The 23,239-nt window shown below is 46.5% G+C and overlaps 1 protein-coding gene across 1 annotated transcript; it reads left to right on the top strand.

The window, feature by feature from the left end:
- The first annotated feature begins 9,143 nt into the window (after positions 1 to 9,143).
- Positions 9,144 to 21,990, top strand: pipox (pipecolic acid oxidase). The gene is made up of 8 exons (XM_018748517.2): positions 9,144 to 9,285; positions 10,941 to 11,089; positions 12,779 to 12,992; positions 15,300 to 15,482; positions 16,130 to 16,282; positions 17,980 to 18,129; positions 19,597 to 19,672; positions 21,379 to 21,990. The coding sequence occupies exons 1-8, from the start codon at positions 9,178 to 9,180 to the stop codon at positions 21,507 to 21,509; spliced, it is 1,164 nt and encodes a 387-aa protein (XP_018604033.1). The 5' UTR covers positions 9,144 to 9,177; the 3' UTR covers positions 21,510 to 21,990.
- The last annotated feature ends 1,249 nt before the right edge of the window (positions 21,991 to 23,239 follow it).

Below are 23,239 nucleotides of genomic sequence, written 5' to 3'. Positions count from 1 at the left end.
GCACACAAAGCTGCGGTGACCACTGCCAACATTTTAGTGCAAAGAGAAAGTCAGTTCTCAGCGCAAAATGAGATCATTCCTTTTCACTGTACAAAAGAGCGGTCCAGCAGGAGACACTTCTGAGCAGAATCAAGTCAGCGAGGCCACGGCTTTGACAGCTCCCAGGGCACCTCTATCTGAGCACGATGACTGCAATCGCTCGCCTTTGACCCCTGACCTGCGTGCATCTCAAGCCCTTCTGCAGAGTTCACCGCAACGTGCAAGTCCCTTATGGCGAAGCAGGCGGAGCCGCATATGTGAAGAGCGTGCCCCACTGACGACCATCTGTTCACAGCCCGATCACCAGATCTGTGCATTTCGCACACCCCCGTGCACACGAAAGACAACCACACACTGACCCCTGTTCCTACCGCCCATGGCAAAGCGGGGCACAGCAACTAGGAGTCATGTCAGTCCACCTCGGATCTGTGGAGCTGAGCCTTCTGGCTTATTTAAAGAGCATCCAGAAGCGAACACGTTAGCTCAGAGAACAGTGCCGTTGGGAAGGAGTCGGACTTGCTTCTGAAGAAAAGGTGTCCGGTTCAGGTTTCAAATTAAAATATACAAAGAAATATATTAAACTTATTTACATCAGCTTCTTCAGTACAAGTCAACAAGGAGAGGATAAATTCATGGTTGTCTGGAACACTAGGGCCAGGAGCAGCATGACCCTGGCTCTTGACCTCCAACACCCACAGCCTCATGCCCACTCTCTCCCTGGTCATACAGGTGCTCCAAGCCTCCGTACCCACGCACACAGACACACACATCTTCTCTGGTCTTCTGCTGACCAGGATATTCCAAACACAGCATCCTTCTCCTGGGTTTGTCTTACAGTCTAACACACATCCTACAGCACCAGGCTCTGGAGACAATGTATGCACACACACAGTCTGAGACCACTTGTCCCAAGCAGGGTCATGGTGAACCAGAGCTTAACCCAGCAATACAGGGTGCAGGGCTGGAGGAGGAGGGGACACACCCAGGACAGGATGCCAGTCCATCACAAGGCACCCCAAGCAGGACTCAAACCCTAGACCCACCAGAGAGCAGGCTCTGGCCAATCCTGTTGCTCCACTGCCCCCCTGGTGACAATGCAGATATTACCTTTTATACCATGTTTTTGCTTTTGCTGAACAAATCAAAGCTTCCGATGTGCTGTCAGACCCTTGTTACATAATAAAATAGAATAACTGACTGAAGGAAAAGAAAATATTTATGCTACAAGTAATATGGCACAATACAATATACTGTATTTATGCTGTGACTCAGCAGTCTGAGGTGTCCGACGTGTCCAAAAATGTAGGACCTGTTGGGATTTATCCCTCCAGCAGTCTGGGCCTGTCCCCGAAATATCATCCGGGAATTGGGAGGGTTAAAATGAGCAGTTTGCAACTTTTAATTAATGTTTGAAAATTTTTATTCATTGAATTTCTCAAGGTTGATGCTCTGAGAAACTGCCCCCTTTCCTTTCACATCTAAGAAAGGCAGCAGGGGGCGTAGTGGTTAGATGTCCTGGCTTTGGACTGAGAGGATCCAGGTTTGAACCCCAGCTCCTTTTGTAGTACCCTTGATTAAGACACTTTCCCCGAATTAAAAGAGTAAAAAAAAACCCAGCTGTTTAAAAGGGTAAATCACTGTAAAGTGTTTAATACGGTAAGATACTTTGGAGAAAAGTATCAACTATTAATAAATGTTAGTAAAAATTTAGCACAGCTGAGTTAACTTTTGACTCAAACTTGAAAAATTACAGTATTCCCTTTTTAAACAAATCCAAACATTAATGAAAAAATGAAATCCCTTAAATATTTAACAAGCGAAGATAATTCAGAGGTAAAGACAAAATATTTTTTTCATCCACTGCTATTTCAGAATGTTCAATTCATTTTTAATTTTTAATGTTTTCAATGGACTAAAGTATGCTTTTTACAAGAAAAACAAATTCACGACCGTTTTCAATGTCCTTTAATTGAAAAAGCAGCTGGGAGTTCAATGGTTCAAGTTGGTCCCAGGATTGAATCCCACCTCCTACTGTAACATCTTGGCTCAAGGTACACACCCCCAAAAAAAAATGCTCCAGTTAAAAATTACCCAGCCCTACAAATGGGTAAATGATGGTAAGTTGCTTTGGAGAAAAATGCCAGATAAATGTAAAAACAAGCCACCATCAATATTGAATTATTCCAAGATAAAAACAGGATTCTTCAACTTCACAGAAGCTTCAGAAGTTCAAGAAGTTCTTTTTTCAAATTTTATAATTTGGTATGACAGGGAAAAAAATCCATTAGTTGCATTTATTATCTCGAAGTCAAAGAGGCCTTTCAACGGCTGAAGGCAAAAGGTCACCAGTAGTCACAATGACTCAAAACTCACCAGCTATGAGTCAGAAACAAAAAGTGAATGTTCCATTTTCAACTATATTGCATTTTTTCTGAAGTCCAAGGTCCCTAGAACAGCCGCCAGGTCAGAGACACAATTAAACAGCTGTGCAGCGTGCAAAACATTCACTTGATGTACAACGGAGAAAACACTGAATGTTTAATAATTTACACACCAGTCTAACGTTTGAAACTTCTATCGCACACATAACATTTGTTAAATGTGTTTATGAAATTTATCAAGTTTATAAAGCGTCAATAAAGTATGATACCATTTCTCAATTATTGATGTTAGCAACGAATATGTAAATTTAATAGTAATTATTTATTATTCAGATGTCATACGCTTGTGATACCTTGTAAAATTCCAGCCCTGTCAAAGGGCACTCGGGGGTGACCCCAGCGCATTGACACCGACATTTCTACACCCCTGAGACAGGGTGGTACAGGGGGTAGCACTGGTGCTTCAAAATCCTGGGCTGTGGGTGTGGACATGGGTTCAAATCCAACTACGTTTGTGTAGAGCTCGCATGTTCTAGCCTCGTGTGTGGGTTTTCTCCAGGTGCTCTGGTTGCCTCACACAGTCCGAAGACATTTTTCAGGTGGATTGGTGACTCTAAACTGCCCGTAGCATTTGTGAATGAATAAGTATGTGTGATTACCGTGTGATGCACTCTGATCCCATCCAGGGTGTACCCTCCCTTGTGACTTATGCGCCCAGGATAGACTCCAGACCACCATGACTCTGGAGTGGATACATGGCTATTGATACCGAACGAATGAAAGAATACAAGAGGAGTGAAATCGGAGCCGCCCGCCGACTGGAATGAGCAAAAACGTTGCAGATGGTCTGCTGGTCCCTCTGCTCTCGCATGTTTACTGCAATTGACCAAACAGCATGAGGTGCTTTTCAGAATCTGACACCAACAAACAAAGAGGAACAGGACTTCCTCCTTTCTGCTTTTGTCCTCCAGGTCACTTCACAGATGAGCCATTCTCTGCAGGAGACTGACAGCAGCCTGCCACCCCCACCTCAAACCTCCCCCACGTCTCCCAGCCCCCCCAGACCCCCAAAAACCCGCCCACCTGTGGTGCTCCCAAGCACCACTAGTGTAATGAGTACAGGTGTGGGATTCAGTCTATGATTATACACCTATAAATAATTCACCGACCAGCAGGGTGTTTTTTTGATTTTCTGTAGCTGCATTGCTTGTGTTTCGTGCCTCCTGTGAGGACCACACTGACTAATAATTATTCCTTATTTTCCATGGGTGACACACAGTCTCGCATTGCAGTGAGGATGAGCGAGTTTTTACTTTTAATGCGTTACACACACACACACACGCGTATACACACACGTGGCCGATTAAAGGCTGAGTTCATCCAATTTGTCGCATGCCATACGTTTCAGGAGCGCCACACATGTCAATATTTTAAGATTTTATTTGTCACACTCTGCGAAATGGGAGATGACATCTGTACTCCTGCTAAATTCAAAATTTCCATCATACTATAAAAATTCCCACACAAACACCCCAGAAAAACACATTCCTCCAGACAGACCTTCATCCGCGAGGAGTCAATATGCAGTTAATGTAAACGTGTGTCCCGAAATGCACATATATTACCGCGTGAATCAGGGCGCGCTAGACAATCGCCATTTAAACCGACGGCCGAGGCAACGAGAGAAACCCGACCGCAATCTGCCCGAGACGCCGAGTGATACCAAACGGCCATTAGTGTGCCGTTGACAGCAGGGAGAGCCAATTAGCCAAGCGAGGCGCTTTGCATTGCCACGGCAACACACTCCAATCACGAAAGCCAAGGCAGTTGACTCACTTAACATCACCTGAAAATAGAGCCACCATAACAGCGCTCCAAGTGGGGCGAGCGCTGCCCTGATGCATTATTAATGGTACATTCACTTATTCATCACAGAGGTCCTGAGCATCAGCTTGTACTGTACCTACGGGTACCATGAATATTTACGAGAAGGACTTGATATTTAAACATGACTGGGAATAAATCGGACCACGTAAATGCCAGGTAAATAGCAAGCAGGCCCCCCCCCCAGGGTCCCCTGGATATTGCGCCTTGGCTGTTGTTATTTTCAAGCCTGACCTTTGCCGACGAGGAGCCGTTTTCGCCACCGTTTCCCTCTCTCAACATCAGCATTTCTGCAGAGGGTTCTTTGTTGACAATTAGCACTTTGGCCAGAGGGCGAGACAAAGGGAAGCTGGGACGCGCCGAGTGCGACGGAAGTACCGATGGACCGTTTCCTCTAAACGTTTGATAAATTTCCGTGCGGTTCTGAATGCGGGGTAGTGATCTCACGGCAGTGGCGCGCAAAGGCTTTAGGACAGCCGACTGTCTTTGACATTCCTAAACATGTGTTCCACACTGATGCTTATCTCCAAAGCTGCTTACAATTATGTATCCATTTATACAGCTGGGTAATTTTCATTAGAGTAATTTCGGGCATGTACCTCATTCAGGGATATTACAGCAGGGGATGGGATTCAAACCCGTCATCTCCCAGGCCATAGGGAACATTTCTATGTGACCTGTAATCTAACAGTTTTGATTTTACATTCAGAACAAACATGAGAATATTCCCTGGGCTACTTATACCGGTTATGCTACTTTATAAGTACTTATAAAGAAATACTTCCGCTTCGGATGTGATTTATGTCACCAAGTGTCCTCCATCACCACTGTCATGTGCTCCATAGCCATCGTTAGCAAGCAGAGTCCTCATTTCTCCGTCACACGCAGCCACCTTCAGCCCCAAAACATTTGCACTGGGTGCTCTTTTTTTAAAGTTGTCATTTTGGTTGCAGCTTTTATGTTTCATGTGCTTTTCCAAAACAATTGCCACGCATAAACAGTTTTGTTTATTTAGTTTTTAAAACGGCTGCTCCTTGTCATGCCGGCATTATAAACCTTCGGGGTGCAGATACCGGCGTAAAAAAAGTGATGAGGCCTAACGTGAAAATAATTACAGCATTTGCATTGTCGCGCAAATATCCCTGACAGCAGCTCCTTTCGCTTGTGCGGAACAGAGGCGTTTTTGTCAAGGCAAAGACTTGTGTCGTATGTCGCGCCGCGGGGGGGCGGGGGGGTCTGCGCTGTGTGCTGGGGGAGAATAAGCCTTCATTCCCAGCACACAGAGACTCCACTGGTAAATAACACCCTAGTACCCTACATTATTCCATTACGGGGTCCTACTCCGCCCGACTTCCTGCCGACACACTCCCATTATTTTTTTTAACCTGTGATGTTATTCACAAAAGCACCTCGTGCATAAAAACAGCTTGTTTACCATTTTATCGCCCACATTTCCCCACGAGGAATCAAGCCGAAAACAATAGGTCTGAAGGAAAAAATTCTTCCGAGGCTGACGCCCCCCACGTGGTCGAGGATTTAATGCGCTCGGGTCTGCAGGAACCACAAAGGAGTGCGAACGTCTCCGACTCGCAGTTAATTGGAAAGCTGGAGTATCCCAGCAGAGGCCCTGAGACAACCTGTGTGTCGACAAAAACCCAGGCCAGATTAAGAAGTTCAAACTCAATGAGGAAGGACTGCGGCGAAGGGCCCACCTTTCTCATGAATACATTAAACTGGGGGAGCCGCCTTTCGTCTCTCTCAGCTATAACTGGGAGGAAAGGAAAATGCCCTTATCTTTGTCACCCTTCAGCTTCAAACATGAGGACAGACACTTGTCTGCTCTTTCGAAATTACTGGCCATGCATCACGTTCATTTATTCTTTGCTACTGCTGGAAAAAAAAAAAAAACTCGACATTAAACTCGCCTCACAAATTTGTCTTACCTCTGCACGGTTAATGAAGGATTTTAAAAAAACAGACCTGTTGAACGAACAGCCCTGGCCGAGTGACACCTGACAAATTATTTGGTTAACGATCGCAATTACGTGCAAACTTCTGGGTCAGAGATGATGACCGCTGGGAAGATTTGCGTGTCCAGCGTTACCTCGTGAATGGAAAGGAGAGACATAGATTTTAGCGGGATGAGTGTGACGGAGTCTGCAGGGAAACGCACACCTCGTATTACGGTGAGATCTGGAGACAAAGCTGACCCTGCCTGGTATCCATCCGCCTGGCTGAACTGCTGTCCATGGGTGACCAGGCCATCACCACCCTCCTCCTCCTCCCTCTACTGTACATGCAGGAAATTCCAGCTCAAGTGATCTCCTAAAGTCCATTTAAATAGACAGGTGTTTATTTACGCTGCACCTAGTGCTCATCTCCTCTCCAGGTGAAGCAGGTAGTCCAGGAGGTGAGGGGGTGGTGTGAGCTTCTCTGTGCCTGACAATGGAACTGACAACAGAACAGAACCGGATCTAGAGCAACGCAAGGAAAAATCTGTATATTTAGAAAATGCAAAAACAGACAATTTCTGAGTTGCAAATATTTTCCTTATTATTTATTCAGTTTTAATTGCACTTTCTTAACTTGTCTATTGCAGAATGGTTGGCTATAGAATGTACAAAAACAGTGTCGAAAAACCTTCATTCCGCTCCCTTCGTCATTCCCTACTCGTGTCTGGTGTTTGTGAGCGATCATAACAAGATGATGAACACGGCACACCTTTGTGGTATGAATCCATCAAAAATTGGCACTAAATTGGAGTTTGTGGAGCCCACGTATATCCATTTTCATTTATTTTAATTTAGATTTGCCCTTACTATAGCTTAAAGTTAATAAAAATGTTAAAAAGTCAGTTTTTTCATCATAACTTGTTCCAAAACTATTGCAAAATCTAACCCGGAAAAATATTGGAGGATGTCTACACTATTAACCTTTTGCCTTTTTAGATAATGAAGAAAGCTGAGAGCGGCCAGAAGCCGACAAATATTTCACACACTTACAGGAGGAATCCGCCTCCGTCAGGATTGATTATTAGGTTGCGGATATGACGGATTTCTTTCAGTATTTTAAAATCAATTTTAATGTTGTTTGAAGTTAATAAAAAAATTTAAAAAGTGCCACACAGAATTTTTAAAAATTATTAGAACATATAATACGAGGATTTTTACGAGTGAATAAATTCAAGAATGTTTCTGTTATTAAGTTTTTATTGATTGTAAATCAGGTGTAAAAGTGACTTACGGATATTTCAAGTTACAAACACACTTCTGTTTCCAATATACCACCCAATGTCAACAACCGTTTGTCCCAAGTGAAGTCTCAGCAAGCCAGAGCCCATCCCCTGAAACGGAGGGCACAGGATGGGACGCCAGTCCATCACAGGGCACCCCAAGCATGACTCGAACCCCAGACCCACCAGAGAGCAGGACCCGAGCAAACCTGTTGCGCCACCACACCCACCCAAGTAAATACAGCAAAGGAGAAAACATTACAGTATTTAGCAGGAGCAGTTAGAAGCCATGAAAAGATGATGAGATCTTCCGAAATTCGTTACAGTTACGATACAGGTCAAATGGTAATTCCAGTGCATGTAAGTGAGGGTGGCCTTTTGGGGAGATTTCTGTATGAAACCAGAAGTCGAGCAGATGTCACCAGAGGGGCCCAGTTCCCTCCAGTTGTGCACGCCTATGAGCCGCAGAGTCGTCCCACAAGAGGCCTAGGGCGTTGAGACGTCCGCTCGTCTTCGCCCGAGCGTGGGGCTCTCTCGCCGCTAGCCCCGGATCAACAACGGAGCCATTTGAGCGCCGATCGATTGCAAATGAAGCTCATTCAGAGAAAGCACGCCAGCTGTCTGTGCCGCCACCCCGGAGAGAAGAAGGGAGAATCACAGGGGAAGAAAAAAATCAATTGGATGTTTAGAGTGTCTCCTTGCAGGGTGTGAATATAGCCGTAATAGGACCTCCCCAGCTGTACTTGAGCCCGGCAGATATGACAAATCTGCGGTCTGCACAATTAGGTAAAGAATGGCTCTCAGCCTTCAGACAAGTCCCTCCTGAACGCGGAGCAGAATTCATTAAGAGAAAGTACTTGGGTTCGTTTTGTTTAAAGACACCTTTTTCTTCTTGTGGCCCTAGGTTGGACGATCCCAACTCTTAGCATACAGTAACAGACGCGGGAGAATGAAAGGATGGAGAGCTATTGATCTGCAGTGAGCATCTCTGAAGTCTCTTTGTAGGCTTTTAACCGTGCCCTGCACCTCCCACACCGCTCTCATTATCTGTGTTCAGCAGTTTGTAGGCCTGAGTCTTCCTGGGCACTAGGCAACACAGCCATAAATTCTATAGCTTCAGTGCAAACATCCAGGACTCAGGGTACCATCTGTGGAAATGGTTACTGTTTTCCATCGCCGGTGACTTCAGGGTGAATGGAGCATTGTCTACGCGCAAATAAATTCTCATTGAATCCGTTCATCAAAAACTGCTTCAACAGTGCACGGTGGTCCAGAGTGGACCGGAGTCCATCCCGGAAGCACAGGGTGTGAAGCAGTGTACACCCTGGACAGGACACCAGTCCATCACAGACTATAAATTCACCCTTTCACTGGTGTGATACACAAATACGGAACGGAATGAGATTTTGATATTTAATGTTTTTTTGTCAGCTCACATTAAAATGTCTCAGATGGACCATAAAAATATCTATCTCGGTGTTATCCCTGCAGTTCAAACAGAAATCCCCCTCAAAAGGGTTACAGAGTGTGGTGCCAAGTATGTCGTCAGTCTGGGTTATGTAACTGTAATTGGAGAACTTCGTTCCGGTGCAAAGTGTATCCTCGGTGAACAGGCCAGAAGGAGCAAGCAAGAGAGACGGCATGGCGTCCCATGACTTTGACTGTATTGTCATTGGAGCGGGGATCCAGGGGTCCTTCACCGCTTACCATCTGGCCAAAAAGAAGAAGAAAACCCTTCTGCTGGAGCAGGTTGGTGAGCAATGTGGGAGTAGCTTCAGGGAGAAGCCATCCACATGTCCCTTTGGGGGAAGATGCAGGAGCACAGTTTGCTTTCAGTGCTGCCTACCATTCAACATTATTATCATTATCATTATTATTATTAGTAGTAGTAGTAGTAGTACTCCAGTTCTTTGGACTTCACAGCTTTTCAGCTGGTAAACTACACCTATTGGGAGAGGGCATAGGTGAAGGTCCTCTGGGGGGGTAAATTCCAGGATTTAGGAAGTTTTATCGGTGGACAGGTTTCTTAATTTAATTAATTGGTTGTTTATTTGCTTTTCCCTAAAGTGCCTTGCAGCTTCAGCTTTGAATAATGTGTATATTAACTTACCATTTATACAGCTGGGTACTTCTTACTGTATCAGTTCACTGTAAGTACCTTCATCAAGAGCAAGACAGCAGGAGCAGAGATTCAAACCTGGGACCTTCAAGCGCAAGGTGTCTCGCTCTAATCGCATGCATTATGACTATAATTAATTTATAAAACACGATTTTTAGGCAGGGTTCATCCAAAGCCTAATGCAGGTTTTTGAAATTTATAGAGCGGTAAATTGAGGTTAGATACCCTTCCAACAACTAATAGAGCAGGAACTCTGCTGGGTAGCGAACCCACAGGTAGACTGGGAGCTGCCATATCCATCAAGGTGCTGTTTCCTTCACTCCTTAGGGCAATGCGAGGTGCCCTGAAGGCATGTGTCGGCTTTCCGTTAACCGGGAAGCCACAGTGTGTCGGCAAACAGGCTGAGCACACATAATAAGTGCGGGTTGTATACGTATCGTCTCCTAAATGAGCGTGTTTCCAGCAGTGAGAGAATGGAGAGGAAACAGTGTGTATGTAACACAGGACGGGTGCGCAGAGGCTATCTGTTATATCGGAAATTCAAGCAGCGAGAAAAACACAATATTGGCATAGATAATAAATGTAATTCCGGCAATAGGGACTGTGAATTTCTTTCCACACAAGCCTTTTTCCCCACGGAATCACAGCTGACATTTTCATCTAATAAAAGGCAGAGATATGAAAAGCTCTCCGCTCTTTCCAGCATGCTGACAGACAACATGATGCCTGTTTGCCACCAAGATTTAGGGTAACTGTCCAATGGACGACCACATTTGTCTGCCGAAAAATATCTGAACACATATGGTATGGGTGGGGAGTGTGATGGAGTGGCGGGTTTGGCCTCTGCCCACTCTGTGGTGGGTCTGGGGTTCGAGCCCTGTTTGGGGTGCTTTGTGGCGGACTGGCGATCCGTCCAGGGTCTGTCTCCTCACCCTTCAGCCTCGCGCCCTCTGTGTTGCCAGGTTAGGCTTCGGCTCGCCGTGACCCCACTTGGGACAAGCAGTTGTAAGCATGGCATGGCATTGCACTGCATATGGTATGGTCGAAGCAAATCTATTCAACCAGAGTGAGGGAAATAATCCTCTTACACCAATTATCAGCATCCTTTCCTCATGAAAAAGCGTATTTTGTATGAACGTTAAAATGTTTATATAAAAATGTGAAAAATTTGAAAGGGCCAATGGTCATGCGAAGTCCCACGCTTCATCTGGCGGTTTAAAAAAAGACCACGGTAACGACGTGGCGAGAAGATGAGCCTACAGCTCTGCCTTGTTGCCTCCCGCAGTTCGTCCTGCCTCACTCCCGCGGGAGTTCCCACGGACAGACGCGCATCATCCGCAAGACCTACGAGGAGGACTTCTACGTGCACATGATGGAGGAGTCATACCAGCTGTGGTCGCAGCTGGAGGCTGAGGCCGGGGTCCAGCTTCACAGGTGGGCGCTGCTCCGGACCGCCCTCTTCGAGTGGGCTGGCGGGGTGGGGGAGGGGATTGTCCTTTCAGTAACAAACGGCCATCGATCCATGTTTCATGGAGGATTACCCTTCGCCCCCTGCAGCTCTGCCTGCGGAGTTTACCATCACGGGGCGCAGAAGCGCCTGATTTAGACGTGTGTTCGCAGAGCGGGAAAGGTACGGCGCCAATGTCACACCTGTCCGCCAGCTGTTAAACACTTTCGCATCGGCACCTGTGCCAAACCAATCTTCCCACTCTCGGACCATCTCCAGGGAATTCTCACCTCTCCTTGTGCTGCTCTGTGAATACAACCACGGCCAGCTGGTCAGATTGTGGCAAGGACGGACAGCCAGGTTCGAGAGCTTTTCATCATTCGTGCGAAGCAATTAAAACTTGTCATTTGGTCCAGGGAAGAAAGAGCTGGAACATCGTCTCACAGAGTCACTGCTACAGTGCTCGGGGGGAGAAACACTGAAGCGTGACCTGGAGCTTTCATTAGATGGTGGGGTCCAGGGAACCTCATAGAACACTCGCCCCACAGGGTATTATTATTATTATTAAGAAGCTGACACCTTTCTCCAAGGTGATTTCCCCTGTTATTTGTACACTAAGTTGCATATAGTGATTTACCCATAAATGCAGCTGGGCAATTTGTACTGGATCAGTTCAGGGTAAGTATTTTTATCGAGAGTATGACTGCAGGTGCAAGGATTTGAACCCAGGTTCTTCGAGACAACAGTTCTTACCACCATGCCACTTGCTGCATCTGGGATATACGTAGACCCGAAACCCACCTTTACCCAGTGTTTGCCTACAGACACTGGGGGCTGATAAATGCTCATTGGACAGTTGCCCGTGCTCTTATAAACCCCCACAGCGAAGCTCTTTTTGAACAATACTGCACCTGACTCCCTCCTGGGAGAGACCCATGTGATTGGTGGAGAAGTCCCCTCTCCTCACACCTCCTGCCAGCTGACAGATGGAGGCCCCCCATCTCATGGTGATGTGTGTGTCACATAATTTACACCCCTCTACCCGCTGCTGAGGGCTGCAGCCCTGAAAAGATCTATAATATATGGGCTGTTCTCCTGGGCTACTAGTAATCCATAAAACAGACTGCTGGCAAATGTTGAAGCAACACCAGGGAAATATTTTCATAACACTGGGCACTGGGTTGGCATTTGTCAAGTGTTTAGATACCACACAAGTCTAGGTTTGCTCCAAGTAGCTGAATGCAACACTACTTCTATTTTTTAAAAGCCGGTAATGTTAATTTTCACAGAATATGAGTACCTAGGACAACAGGCTGCGTAGTGGTTAGACTGGTCCCCTTCCTTCACAATAGAGACACCTGAGATTGAATCCACTGTCAAACCCTTGATCAGGATACTCACTCTGAAGTTGTTCTTTAAAAATGGTCCCCTAATAAATTTATTTGTTTGTTTGTTGAAGTAAAATAAAAATATTAGTAAAAATTTTGCCTGCAATGGTCCAGCATGCCTTCTAGGTGTGAACTCACGAGTCTTTCGCCCAGTGATTCCAGGAGAAGTGTTTGATCACCACAGCCCTGATGAAAACCAGTGGTTAATGAGAATGAATGAATGAACGAAACAACAACAACAATAATAATAATAATAATAATAATATATGGTAAACCTTCCTTCCACAGACAGGCAGGGCTCCTGGTCCTGGGCCCAGAGAAGGCGTCATCATTCCAGGACTTGAAGCGCACAATGGAGCAGAACCACTTGCCCAACATGATCCTGAGACCCAAGGAGTTCAGTCAGCACATACCCAATATGAACCTGGCCAACGGGGAAGGAGCCATCGTAGACATGAGCGCCGGGGTCCTCTATGCCGACCGTGCCCTCAGAGCTGTGCAGGTGAGAACAACCACGTATACCGCTCTTGTAACCAAAACATTTCCGGCATACAGAGCACAAGCAAAAAGTTACAGTCATATTGCTTTAATTAATTTCTGCGTAAAGTTAAGCTTAAACTAAGAAAATGTGTATAGACTGCGTAGTGTCACGTCATACTTCCTATCATTCAGGATCATTTTATGATGGGGTTTGGACCGTCAGAGAAAGAACTGCAGTTTGTGGTAGCTCTGCACAAACTGTGCGAAAGGTTGAAAACAGGCTGGCAAACCAGCTTCCGCCATGTGGAAAGTTCCGGTAAAAGCCGTCTACAGCATTGTAAGGAATAACTCATTTGACCAAAGACGGATAACGACCCAAGGCTCCGGATCCGACGTTAAACCTCTCCTTCCTCGAGTCCGCGATTCGGTTATAAGCTAAGCTCCCCTTGCTGCTCTTGGTACAACGGTATCTGCGGTTTGCAGAGTCGGTTTGGAGAAAGATTCCGAGCTGTCAGGAAGCGGAGTGCGAAGCGGAGTGTGGAACCGGGTGCGATAATGCTCCGTGGCGCGCCAGGATAGGAGCAGAAGACCAGTGGGAACATTGGTTATTTTAATGCAAACTAGAAACAATTATCCTGTCTTTTGTGTATTGATTGGCCAGATTTCTGCCTCTTTGTGGCGCGCAGCGCAGATCAAGCGTGCATCAGAGTCGGTCATTAGCTTTGATGATGAATGCTGAGATCACACAGCCTCCGAGGGTGTGAAATTCAGCCCGAGCTGTTGTACAGTCCGCTTATTGATTTATAGGCTGTCAGAGACAAGGATCTGACTTTCTTCTAGAGGCCGGCCGCCCGACTCGCTTCGCACTTTAACCTTCATACGGCATGTGTGTGTGAGCAAGTGAAAGAGGTGGAAAGAGACAGGCAGCAACTGGTGTTTACCTTTCTAATTAAGGCCTGGGGACTGGGGGAGATATCAGACTTGATCGCCGACAGCGGGTCCTGCGGTCTGATTCATTGCTGCTGCCAGGGATGCTTAGGCATCGCTAGCCGAGCCGTGAGCTGAACAACGGCCTCCTCGGCACCGATAATGGGACTCCAGCGCAATGCACCAGCCATGGCGTGTTCGTGTCTGATTAAGTACCACCAGAAAATGATTCGGTCCTTGGCTCGGATCCCTCTGCCATCCCTACTGCTGCATGGCGAAGGTGGCTGTTCAGATGACTCTTTGGAGACAGCAAGACCCAACTCTGGACTTTGAGTACGTCTACATGCCATCCAGCAAGCTTTAACCGCCCCATTCTGGTTCCATCGTCTCCACCGCGGTCACATGCTCGTTTATCTACCCTCTTTGTCAAAAGGCCACTGTTTAAACTCCAAGTGCCCCTTTGACTCCACCTCAGGTTACGCAACATGTATATCATGAGAAAACTATTGACATATTCCAGTTTACTGGACGTTGATGTCTGATCTACGTTTATATTTACATTTATTCATTTTGCAGATGCTTTTCTCCAAAGCAACGTACATCTCAGAGAAATATAATATGTTCATTACATTAGCAGAAAGAGAGACAGTGGCAGACGTGTGATTCTTAAGTTAGTTTCTTTCCACTATGTGCGCCAATGTTCATCACACGAGTAGCTGCATGAAACTCAGAATAGACTGATCACCTTCCGAAATTTTTTTTTTCTTTTAAGATACACAAATATTTACATACAATAAGGATTATCAGCTGTGTAAAGGCTTATCCAAATATAATCATAGAATTAAGGTGCACGAACATTTACACCTTACATAAACTTAAGAGATGATGGGCGAAGTGAGTCAGGAAGAGGTGAGTTTTCAGACCCTTTTTAAATGTGGACAGAGTTCCAGCAGTTCTGAGCGAGAGGGGGCGGTTGTTCCACCACAACGGAGCCAGAAGCAAGAATCTCCATGCTTTACCTTTCGTGCGTGGGACCACCAAGCGAGCAGAAGTAGATGAGTGAAGCGGTCTGGTTGGGGTGTAGCAGTTGATCAAATCTTGTAAATAGCTATGAGAAGCTCTATTGATGCATTTGCAGTCAATAATCGGGGTCTTAAATTTAATCTGAGCAGCTATAGGAAGCCAGATATATTTGATCTTTAATTAATTTAAAATTTTGAAATTTGCTTTTAATTGAGTCCACTTTTTTTGCTTTTGTGCTTGAGCACAACATATAAAATGTATAAATTGCCTTTTTTTTTGGCTTTAGTGCACTATTTGTCCACCAGTGACTCAGATAGTCTGGTCTGTTCTACACGGCTGTATTGAAAAGTGTTTCTTTTTCTCATTTTCTTGCTGCCAGGGGGTTTTCCAGAGCCTGGGCGGGGAGATCAAGGATAGGGAGAAGGTTGTCGGTATCACGCCTGGCACCGTGGTCACCGTGACTACAGGCTCCGGTGCATACCGAGCCAAGAGCCTGGTTATCACTGCCGGGCCATGGGCCAACACGCTGCTGTCCCTTGTTGGCCTCAAGCTCCCACTGCAGGTAGAGCACCAAACAGACATACGGCATAGCGAAGGAGTGATATTAACCACCGCTTGAATCCGCACGGTTCACAAAGAGAAAATCCGGCTCTAATAAAGGAACTATTCATCATGTAGACTGAACAAAAGGATGACTCACAACCGTGTCCTCAAAAGTAAGCTGTGGTTAGCCAGAATTAAATGTCATAACCCAAAATGAATCCTCTGATAATATGTATTTTAGTATTCGGTTTGAAGTTAGAGCTGGTGTTACTTTATGTGATTTAGGGTTGCCATAACCGCCTACATTGTTCCTTTAGCAAGAACAAAAATGTATATGACAACAGAATCAGTGTTGGCGAGGATTTTCGGCCATAAAATGAAGTTAGAGTCTGAGATAAATAAAGAGAAAGCTACAATTCTGCCACAGTTAATTCCCCAAAGTTGTGATTCATAGGACTATACATTCATGTAATTAAAAAATTACACAGTATTGTTACTTTACTGTAATTGCAGTTGGATTGAAAACAAAGGAGATTTAAAAAAAAAAGTGCACATAGCATTTTTAGGTCTGTCTGTGATGTTGGGAGATGACAGAAGTTCTCAGTGGTGGGTGACTTAATGGGTGTGCTGCCCATTTTTGACCCCCGCCCCCCTCCCCCGGGTCAGGTGCTTAAGATTAACGTGTGCTACTGGAAGGAGAAGATCCCTGGCACGTACAGCCTTGCCAGCCGCTTCCCCAGCTTCATCCAACTAGGCTTTGAGGGGGCCGAGAGCGAGATCTACGGCCTGCCTTCTAACGAGTACCCAGGGCTGATGAAGGTGAGTATCAAGAGTCACACTTCTGAAACCTTTATTATTATTATCATTATCATTATTATTATTATTAGTCATCTAATGCGGGGTCGAGGTAGTTTATTCCCGAAAGAACAGGGTGTGAGTCAGGGTGCGCCTTGGACAGCATACCAGTCCATTACCACATTCACACTAACACCAATTTAAAGACAACAGTTCACCTGATACACGTCTTTAGACTGTGGGAGGAAATCCACATGAAAATCGATAGAACACGTAAACTCCACACAGACTAAGATGGATTCAAACTCACGCCCGAATCCACAATCCAGGAGCCGTGAGGCACCAGGGAAATCCACTGTGCTACCGTGCATCCCACAATAATAATAATAATAATAATAATAATATGACAGATAAGAGTTGCAAGCAGCTGGTCAGACTGTGAAAGAAACTCTTTCTCTTGTCTGCTCCATTGCAGTGCACAGCCAGTGAGGTATCAGTAAAATCCCTGGAGTAAATCAGGAGCCGCACTTCGATATGCGTTTTATTCAGGCCATGTTTTATGGATGGGATCTTGGTGATAAACAGTCCAAATAGCCAAGCGTGTTGAATGCGCCCCTCTTTTCGTAAATACAGCAGAGGCTCCATAAATCACTAAATGAAATTACACCGTGGAAGATGCTCTAACTGAGTTTGTGTTCATGTCAAAAACAAAAAACAAAAAGAAGAGAGATTCTAGAGTTCTACAGGCCACGTTTCAGCTGAGGTGCAACATCTCTAAATATTTGATCATCACTAGCTTCACATTTTATGTGTGATGAGTCGGCGCCGGCGGTAAACCCTCCCCAACTCCCCCCAAAGAACATCTTTGGTCCTTTAAACAGCTCTTAAAGATTTATTTCTCTGTTGAAACTGATAGTGAGGAGATAGTGGAGCTGGAAGATTCTCATCAACAGCCGTTGCAAAGATAATTCATCTGAGTCTAAAGCAAGCATGCTGAGACACCCGGCAGCTTCTGTTGTGTTTTGTTGCATTTCACACACCGGCTTCAGAGCGCTGCAACCTGCAGAGACCTTCTGGAAGCTTCCAGGTCCTGTGCATACATGTAAAGGCAAGATCCGTTGCGGATCGCTCACCGTTACACAGTTATTTTGCTTTCTTTATGTTGGTGATGCTAATCTTTGGCATTTTAGATCAATGGAAAAAGATAAGTGGAGTAATAGGATGAGATCACACATCCTTCCAAGGGGTCTGACTTTTGGTTGTGCTAGGCGTTCACAATCCTTTGAAACAAGCCTTTTCTTTATACTGTATATATGAATAATACACAAAGTCATCGCCTTCATCGCAAAGTCGCACAGAAGGACCTCCAGGGCAAGGTACCAAAACGCAGAGGCATGGCTAAGCAAGAGAACATTCTGGATAACAAGTTATTAATTGTTTCAATTATTGTTATTACACCTATATGGCTAATAGGAAACGCATGAACAGTGTTATTCTTAATTGAGGGCTTTGCATAAGAATTGTAAAACAGTGCATTACAGCATTACATGTGCAGTACAATTACCGCATCAGCTGCGACCAGCTATTAAATTATTGGTGCATTACAATGAGCCATTTGCCATAACACGCCATGAACCATTTACGCTGTAATTTCGTGATCAGAAAGAGAAATAGTGGGATGAAAACAGCGTTATGACAGGGAAGTGTCTTGCTACTTGCAGGTGTGCTACCACTCGGGAAGCCCGACGGATCCCGATGAGAGAGACAGGCAGACGGAACGCAAGGACATCACTCTCCTCTCCAGCTACATTGCTCGTCGTCTGCCCGGCCTGGAGACCGTTCCCGCCGTAGTGGAGAGCTGTATGTACACGGTGAGTGGTCACTGATTCACTCATTCATACATACAGATACACACGCTCAGACTCACATATACAGTTCCACACAAAAGTCTGAGCCACTCAAAATTTAAAAACCAGATTGGGTCTAAAAACATAAAGTGGGTATTTGAGGAGTGAAAGTCATTCTTATGTGTTGATGGGTAAAAATGTGAAATGTGTTCATGCAGTTAAAATATGGCAGTATTGTTACTTGACTGTAGATTGAAGACAAAAAGTTAAAAGAGAAATGTGTCCAGCCGCTGAGTATTTGTGAGACACAAAGAGGGCGAACACACAAACTGCCACGGTGTGGTTCCCACCGTCCAGCATGGAGGTGGCAGCATCATGGTGTGGGGCTGTTTTGCTGGTCAAAGTGTTGGTGATCTTTACCAAGCCCATGGTGACCTCATTCAACATAACTATCATAGCACACTGGAGCACGGTTTTGTTGGCAATCCTTTATTCTTCAGCAAGATAACAACACAAACACCCTGAAAGTTTCAAAAGGACTATCAGACAAAGTGAAAGACAACTCAAACTATCGACCTAGACATAAAACAGTGTTTGTTATGAAAAAAACAGTCTACAGCAACCGATACTGTATATAAGAACAGGTATACACACACAAGGCCAAGCTGTGTGCATTCTTTGGTGAAAAACAAAAGAACATGGTCTTGATCTTCACCGTAAGGAGTCCACAGCACTTAGGCATCCTGTATAAAGAGAGCATTTCACACTGGATTTGTTACTGTAGAACCAGCTGCCAGCGTGTATGAGCGCCCGTCTAGGGATGATGTTTAAAGCAGCCTTTTCTGAAGCGGTGAAGAGCACTGCCATGCCCATGAGTCTCGTGACCAGAGTGCAGCCTGGAGCGCTCAGAAACAAGCCTAATTGGGCCTTGTCACATTGCAAGATGTGGTCTTCATCAGCTGCCTCCAAGGGGGAAACAGTGTTCTGCCACCTCTGTCATTTCCATATCGATCCCCAACCTACCCATCTTCCCTTGCTGTCAGACGGAGAGGATTCAGCCTCATGGTAACATACTTGGAAAGCAATGGGGGCCACACAGCCAAATGCCTGTGCCTGCAAGTTACTGGAGCCTGGAAGAGGAGGTTGACTGCGGTTGAGGAATTGGGTTGGGTCCCATACTGCCAAGGTCAGAGAAGTTGCTCCCAGGGTAGAGCGGCCTGTCCTTTAAAGCAATGACAGCACCAACAGGACTATCAGACTCAGAACCCAACATCAGAGACAAAGCGAGACAAGGAGGCCCTCTAGGAGGCTTTGAAAACAGTAGCTAGTTAGACATGCCTTGGGTTAACAAGGCAACTAAGAGGAACTAAAGGGGTCCTTTCAATGTGTTGTGTCCTAATCAAGCTGGACTGCGGTCTCAAATCTGAATATTCCAAAGACTCACTCATCAACTTGTGACTCGTGACTTCTTCCCCTTTCTGTCCCACGTAGGTCACCCCAGACCATAACTTCATCCTGGACAGCCACCCCTCCCACAACAACATTGTCATCGGGGCAGGGTTTTCAGGTCAGATCTGCCGCTGCAGCCCCACAGCACTCCTGAAGTTCGCGCTCACTCACGTAGACACACAGTTACACACGCAAACACTTGCACAGCCCTTCCGTTCTGCTGCTGGAAGAGCCCTGGGCCATCGTCTCCATGTCGGCCATCAGCGGGGGAGCCGCCTCTTCCCAGGGATGGGCTTCCATCTGCTCCTCAAGTCTCCTTGCTCACCTAATTACACATGTAATTAATTTATACTCTTAATCACTTCACGGGAGGCAACGAGTGTGAAGTTAAACGGGTGGGGAGTGGGGGGGAGGCAAGTGCGCTACAGTGGCAGTGGCCCTAGAGCCATTCGTCTTCCGCTGCATTGTTCCTCGACCAGTAGCGATCCTTTGTGCAGCTGCTGCGCAAATCCCCACGCAGCCCCTGCCCTGTCCTCCTCATCCCATCCTCCGAGAGCTTGTGATTTATTACATTTACTCTTAAGCCTTAATAACGCATTACTACCTTGGCAGTAGCCGATGATTCATCACCATTAACCTTTTATTTCCCCCTTGTCTTTTCCCCCCATTGTTTACCATGTTGCCGGGATTTTACTCAAACTGCAACATCCAAGTCCAGCTCCCCGGTGATGAATTTGCAGCTCAGATGGAAAAACCCACACTCCTCCATCCGCAGGGGCAAAACCACAGGATTAATAATATACTCTCCTCCTGCTCTCCCTCCACCACCCCCAACCCCCGGTATTGTCATCAGAGTGAGATGCAACCGCTTTAGAGCCAGTTCTTGCGGTTGCCATAGTTACAGAGTCACCAGTGCCCTGGCCTTATGATCAATGGCTCTCGTCTCCCGTGCTAAACGAGCACAACTGTCGGCGAGGGCATTCACGTGTCAGGGCGGCGTTTTGCTGCCGTTGAGCTTTGCGCCTCGACGCCCGTGTGAGGACACACACCTCGCGCCGGAGAAGCACGTGCTACATTCTAAAGCAGGAGTTGAAAAAAATGTTCACGGAACCTGCTCTTGAACGGTTCAGCGGATGTCATCCGAACAATAGCTAATAAAGTGTCCGTCTTCAGCATCCCAGGAGGTTTTGCACCGAATCCCTTTTTTTCCCTAGAAGGAATCGGGTTGTTTTTTGCATTTGAGCTGAGCAGTCAATGCAATTAATGAATAGAAATGTTTAAAATAGAGAATATGAAATTAATATTATGTGACAAGCAGTATCGTTCTTTTTCTCCTTCTCTATTTGCTCACTCGTTTGTGGCTGTAGCACACAATATTACTTAGAATAATTAGGAGAAAATGGTGTTACGACTGGGTGGGCTTTGATGAATGAAACACCCCCTTATCTCAGCTCTGACCATGTGCCAACAGTAGTGCAGCGGGTAGCGCTGGTGCCTCACGATGCTGGGACAGAGCGACCAGATGTTGGTTTGTTCGCTGCTCAGTCCGAATTCAGTTTGCACATGTAGAGTTTTCGCCTTGGGTTTATGGTGGGTTCCTCCAGATGCCCTGGTTTCCTCCCACAGTCCAAAGAGATGTGTTGCAGGTGGACAGATGCCTCTAAATTGGTTATAGCGAGGGTGTGTGTGAGTGTTACAGGGCTCTGCTGTATGGATGGGTGAATGACTGTTAGGAGTTTAATGTAAAGGACAAAGGTGTTAGTTAAATATTACATACCACCATTGTATGCAGCTTTGGAGAAATGATCTTTTCTTCTTCCACAGGTCACGGCTTCAAATTCGGCCCCATCGTGGGGAAAGTTCTCAGCGAGCTCAGCCTGGGCCAGATGCCCTCCTACGACCTCTCGCCATTCAGAATCCAGCGCTTCCAGACCCCCGTCTTGTCCAAATTATAATCTCCTGACCAACAAGTGTGACAGTCCAATTACCACAATGAAGTACGACGAAGAGGTCCGCTTGTGTAAAGCGACGCACTTTGCTGAGAACAATTATGAGCAATCAGACAGAAGGAGTGTAACGCGATTCGGCGACGAGATGCCAGAGCTCTCGTCAGCGGGACGCCATTCCGCTCGGTTATGTCAGCGCTCCCATGTCTGACAGTCAATTTGAAAATGTCACTTCTCCTGTGCTGCTGGAAGCGGCAGCGGCCGTGTGGAACACGGGCCGGGGACACGAGTGTCAGCAAGCGAACAGATCGTTGCCACCATCGCCACCGCTCTGCGGCAGGCTCTAACAACGGCGGTCTGCCGCACTAATGTGCCGAGTACCAAACAACAACACTAATGTCACCTGCGAAGCCCTACAGCTCCAGCTGTAATAATCCGATTGTATCATGATTTGTAATGATTTGTGCCAGTGGATCAGATTAAAGTGGAGACGGCACGCTTGTCAGCCTGTGTGACTCTGTGAGCGCGGCCTCCCCCTTCCGCCGCCGCCACCTCCTCGAGAGCGAATCACATTGTTAAAAAGCTATCAGCCGAGGGGCCATTCGTCTCCGCGCCGCGGCCCGCGAGCACCGCATATAATACCCACCGCACCTATTTCCCTCCGTAAACATCTTAATCACTAATCAGGCAGCCGGCAGGCACCGAAGATCGAGCCAAGCCATCGGTCTGAATGGGGAAATTATACGAGGAGACGTGCGGAGATCAAGAGAGCCATTCGTTCTGATGCCTGTAAGCGAACGGGAGGTGGCGGCAGGGAGGGAGATGGGGCCAAAGGAGTGCTGGATGGGATGGGAAAAATGAATCATCTGAAAATGAGAGAAATGTGCACGTGTCACATGAGAGCTTTTAATGAGTGTGAGGATGGGCGAACAGCTCTCGGCGCACCTTTTGGCTCCGACAGCAGCACCACACAGTTTGGGGGCTGGGAGGGGTTTTCTAGCCGAGCTAAAGGAACTGTTCAGAAAGACCAGGTGAGTCACACTCCACATCAACACACACCACATCCCCCCCCCCGACACCTCCACAAGTTGTGGTTCCGTCCCTCCCTGGGAGAGCGATGAAAGTGCCAAGGGGGTAAAACACAAAATCAATTCGGCCCCGGCCAGGCATATTAACATGAAAGGACGGGGCACCAGCTTGCACCACCAGTGATGCCAGACAGAGATGGATCGGTAAGAGCCACCGGGCCCTCGCTCGCCACATCCACTAAGAAGGGGGGGTAGAGACTCGGCGAGGGATACACCGAGCGAGGCAGCGGTAACGCAGGGCAGCAGGACAAGGCTTCCACAGCTCCCCGGAGTGTGTTCTCAGCCCCTCCTACAGAGGTTAAATTCCCAGCACGTGGTCCTCGTTCCACGAGCGTCACTCAGCGGGGTGCACGGCCGGCTCTCGACACATTCCTTACACGTACATTTATTCACTTAGCAGATGCTTTTCTACAAAGCAACGATCTCAAGTGTAAACAAAAGTGCATAACAACAGACAAAGAGCTTTAGATGCAGAGCCAGGATTGGTACCCAATACTGCCATTACATGAGTATCTGCACGTGGAATTGATAGGAAACACAAAGGTGGTCGTAACTGATGACGTGTTGCATATTTATAGGCGTGTCAGGAGATCAGGAAAGAAGTGGGTCTGAAAGAGATGTTGAGCCCCTTCTTGAATTTTGAAAGGGATT

This window comes from Scleropages formosus, chromosome 10 (assembly GCF_900964775.1).
Source record: "Scleropages formosus chromosome 10, fSclFor1.1, whole genome shotgun sequence".
In the NCBI taxonomy this organism is placed as follows: domain Eukaryota; kingdom Metazoa; phylum Chordata; class Actinopteri; order Osteoglossiformes; family Osteoglossidae; genus Scleropages; species Scleropages formosus.
Note: the sequence above shows the minus strand (reverse complement) of the source record. Positions and strands in the feature narration are given on the sequence as shown.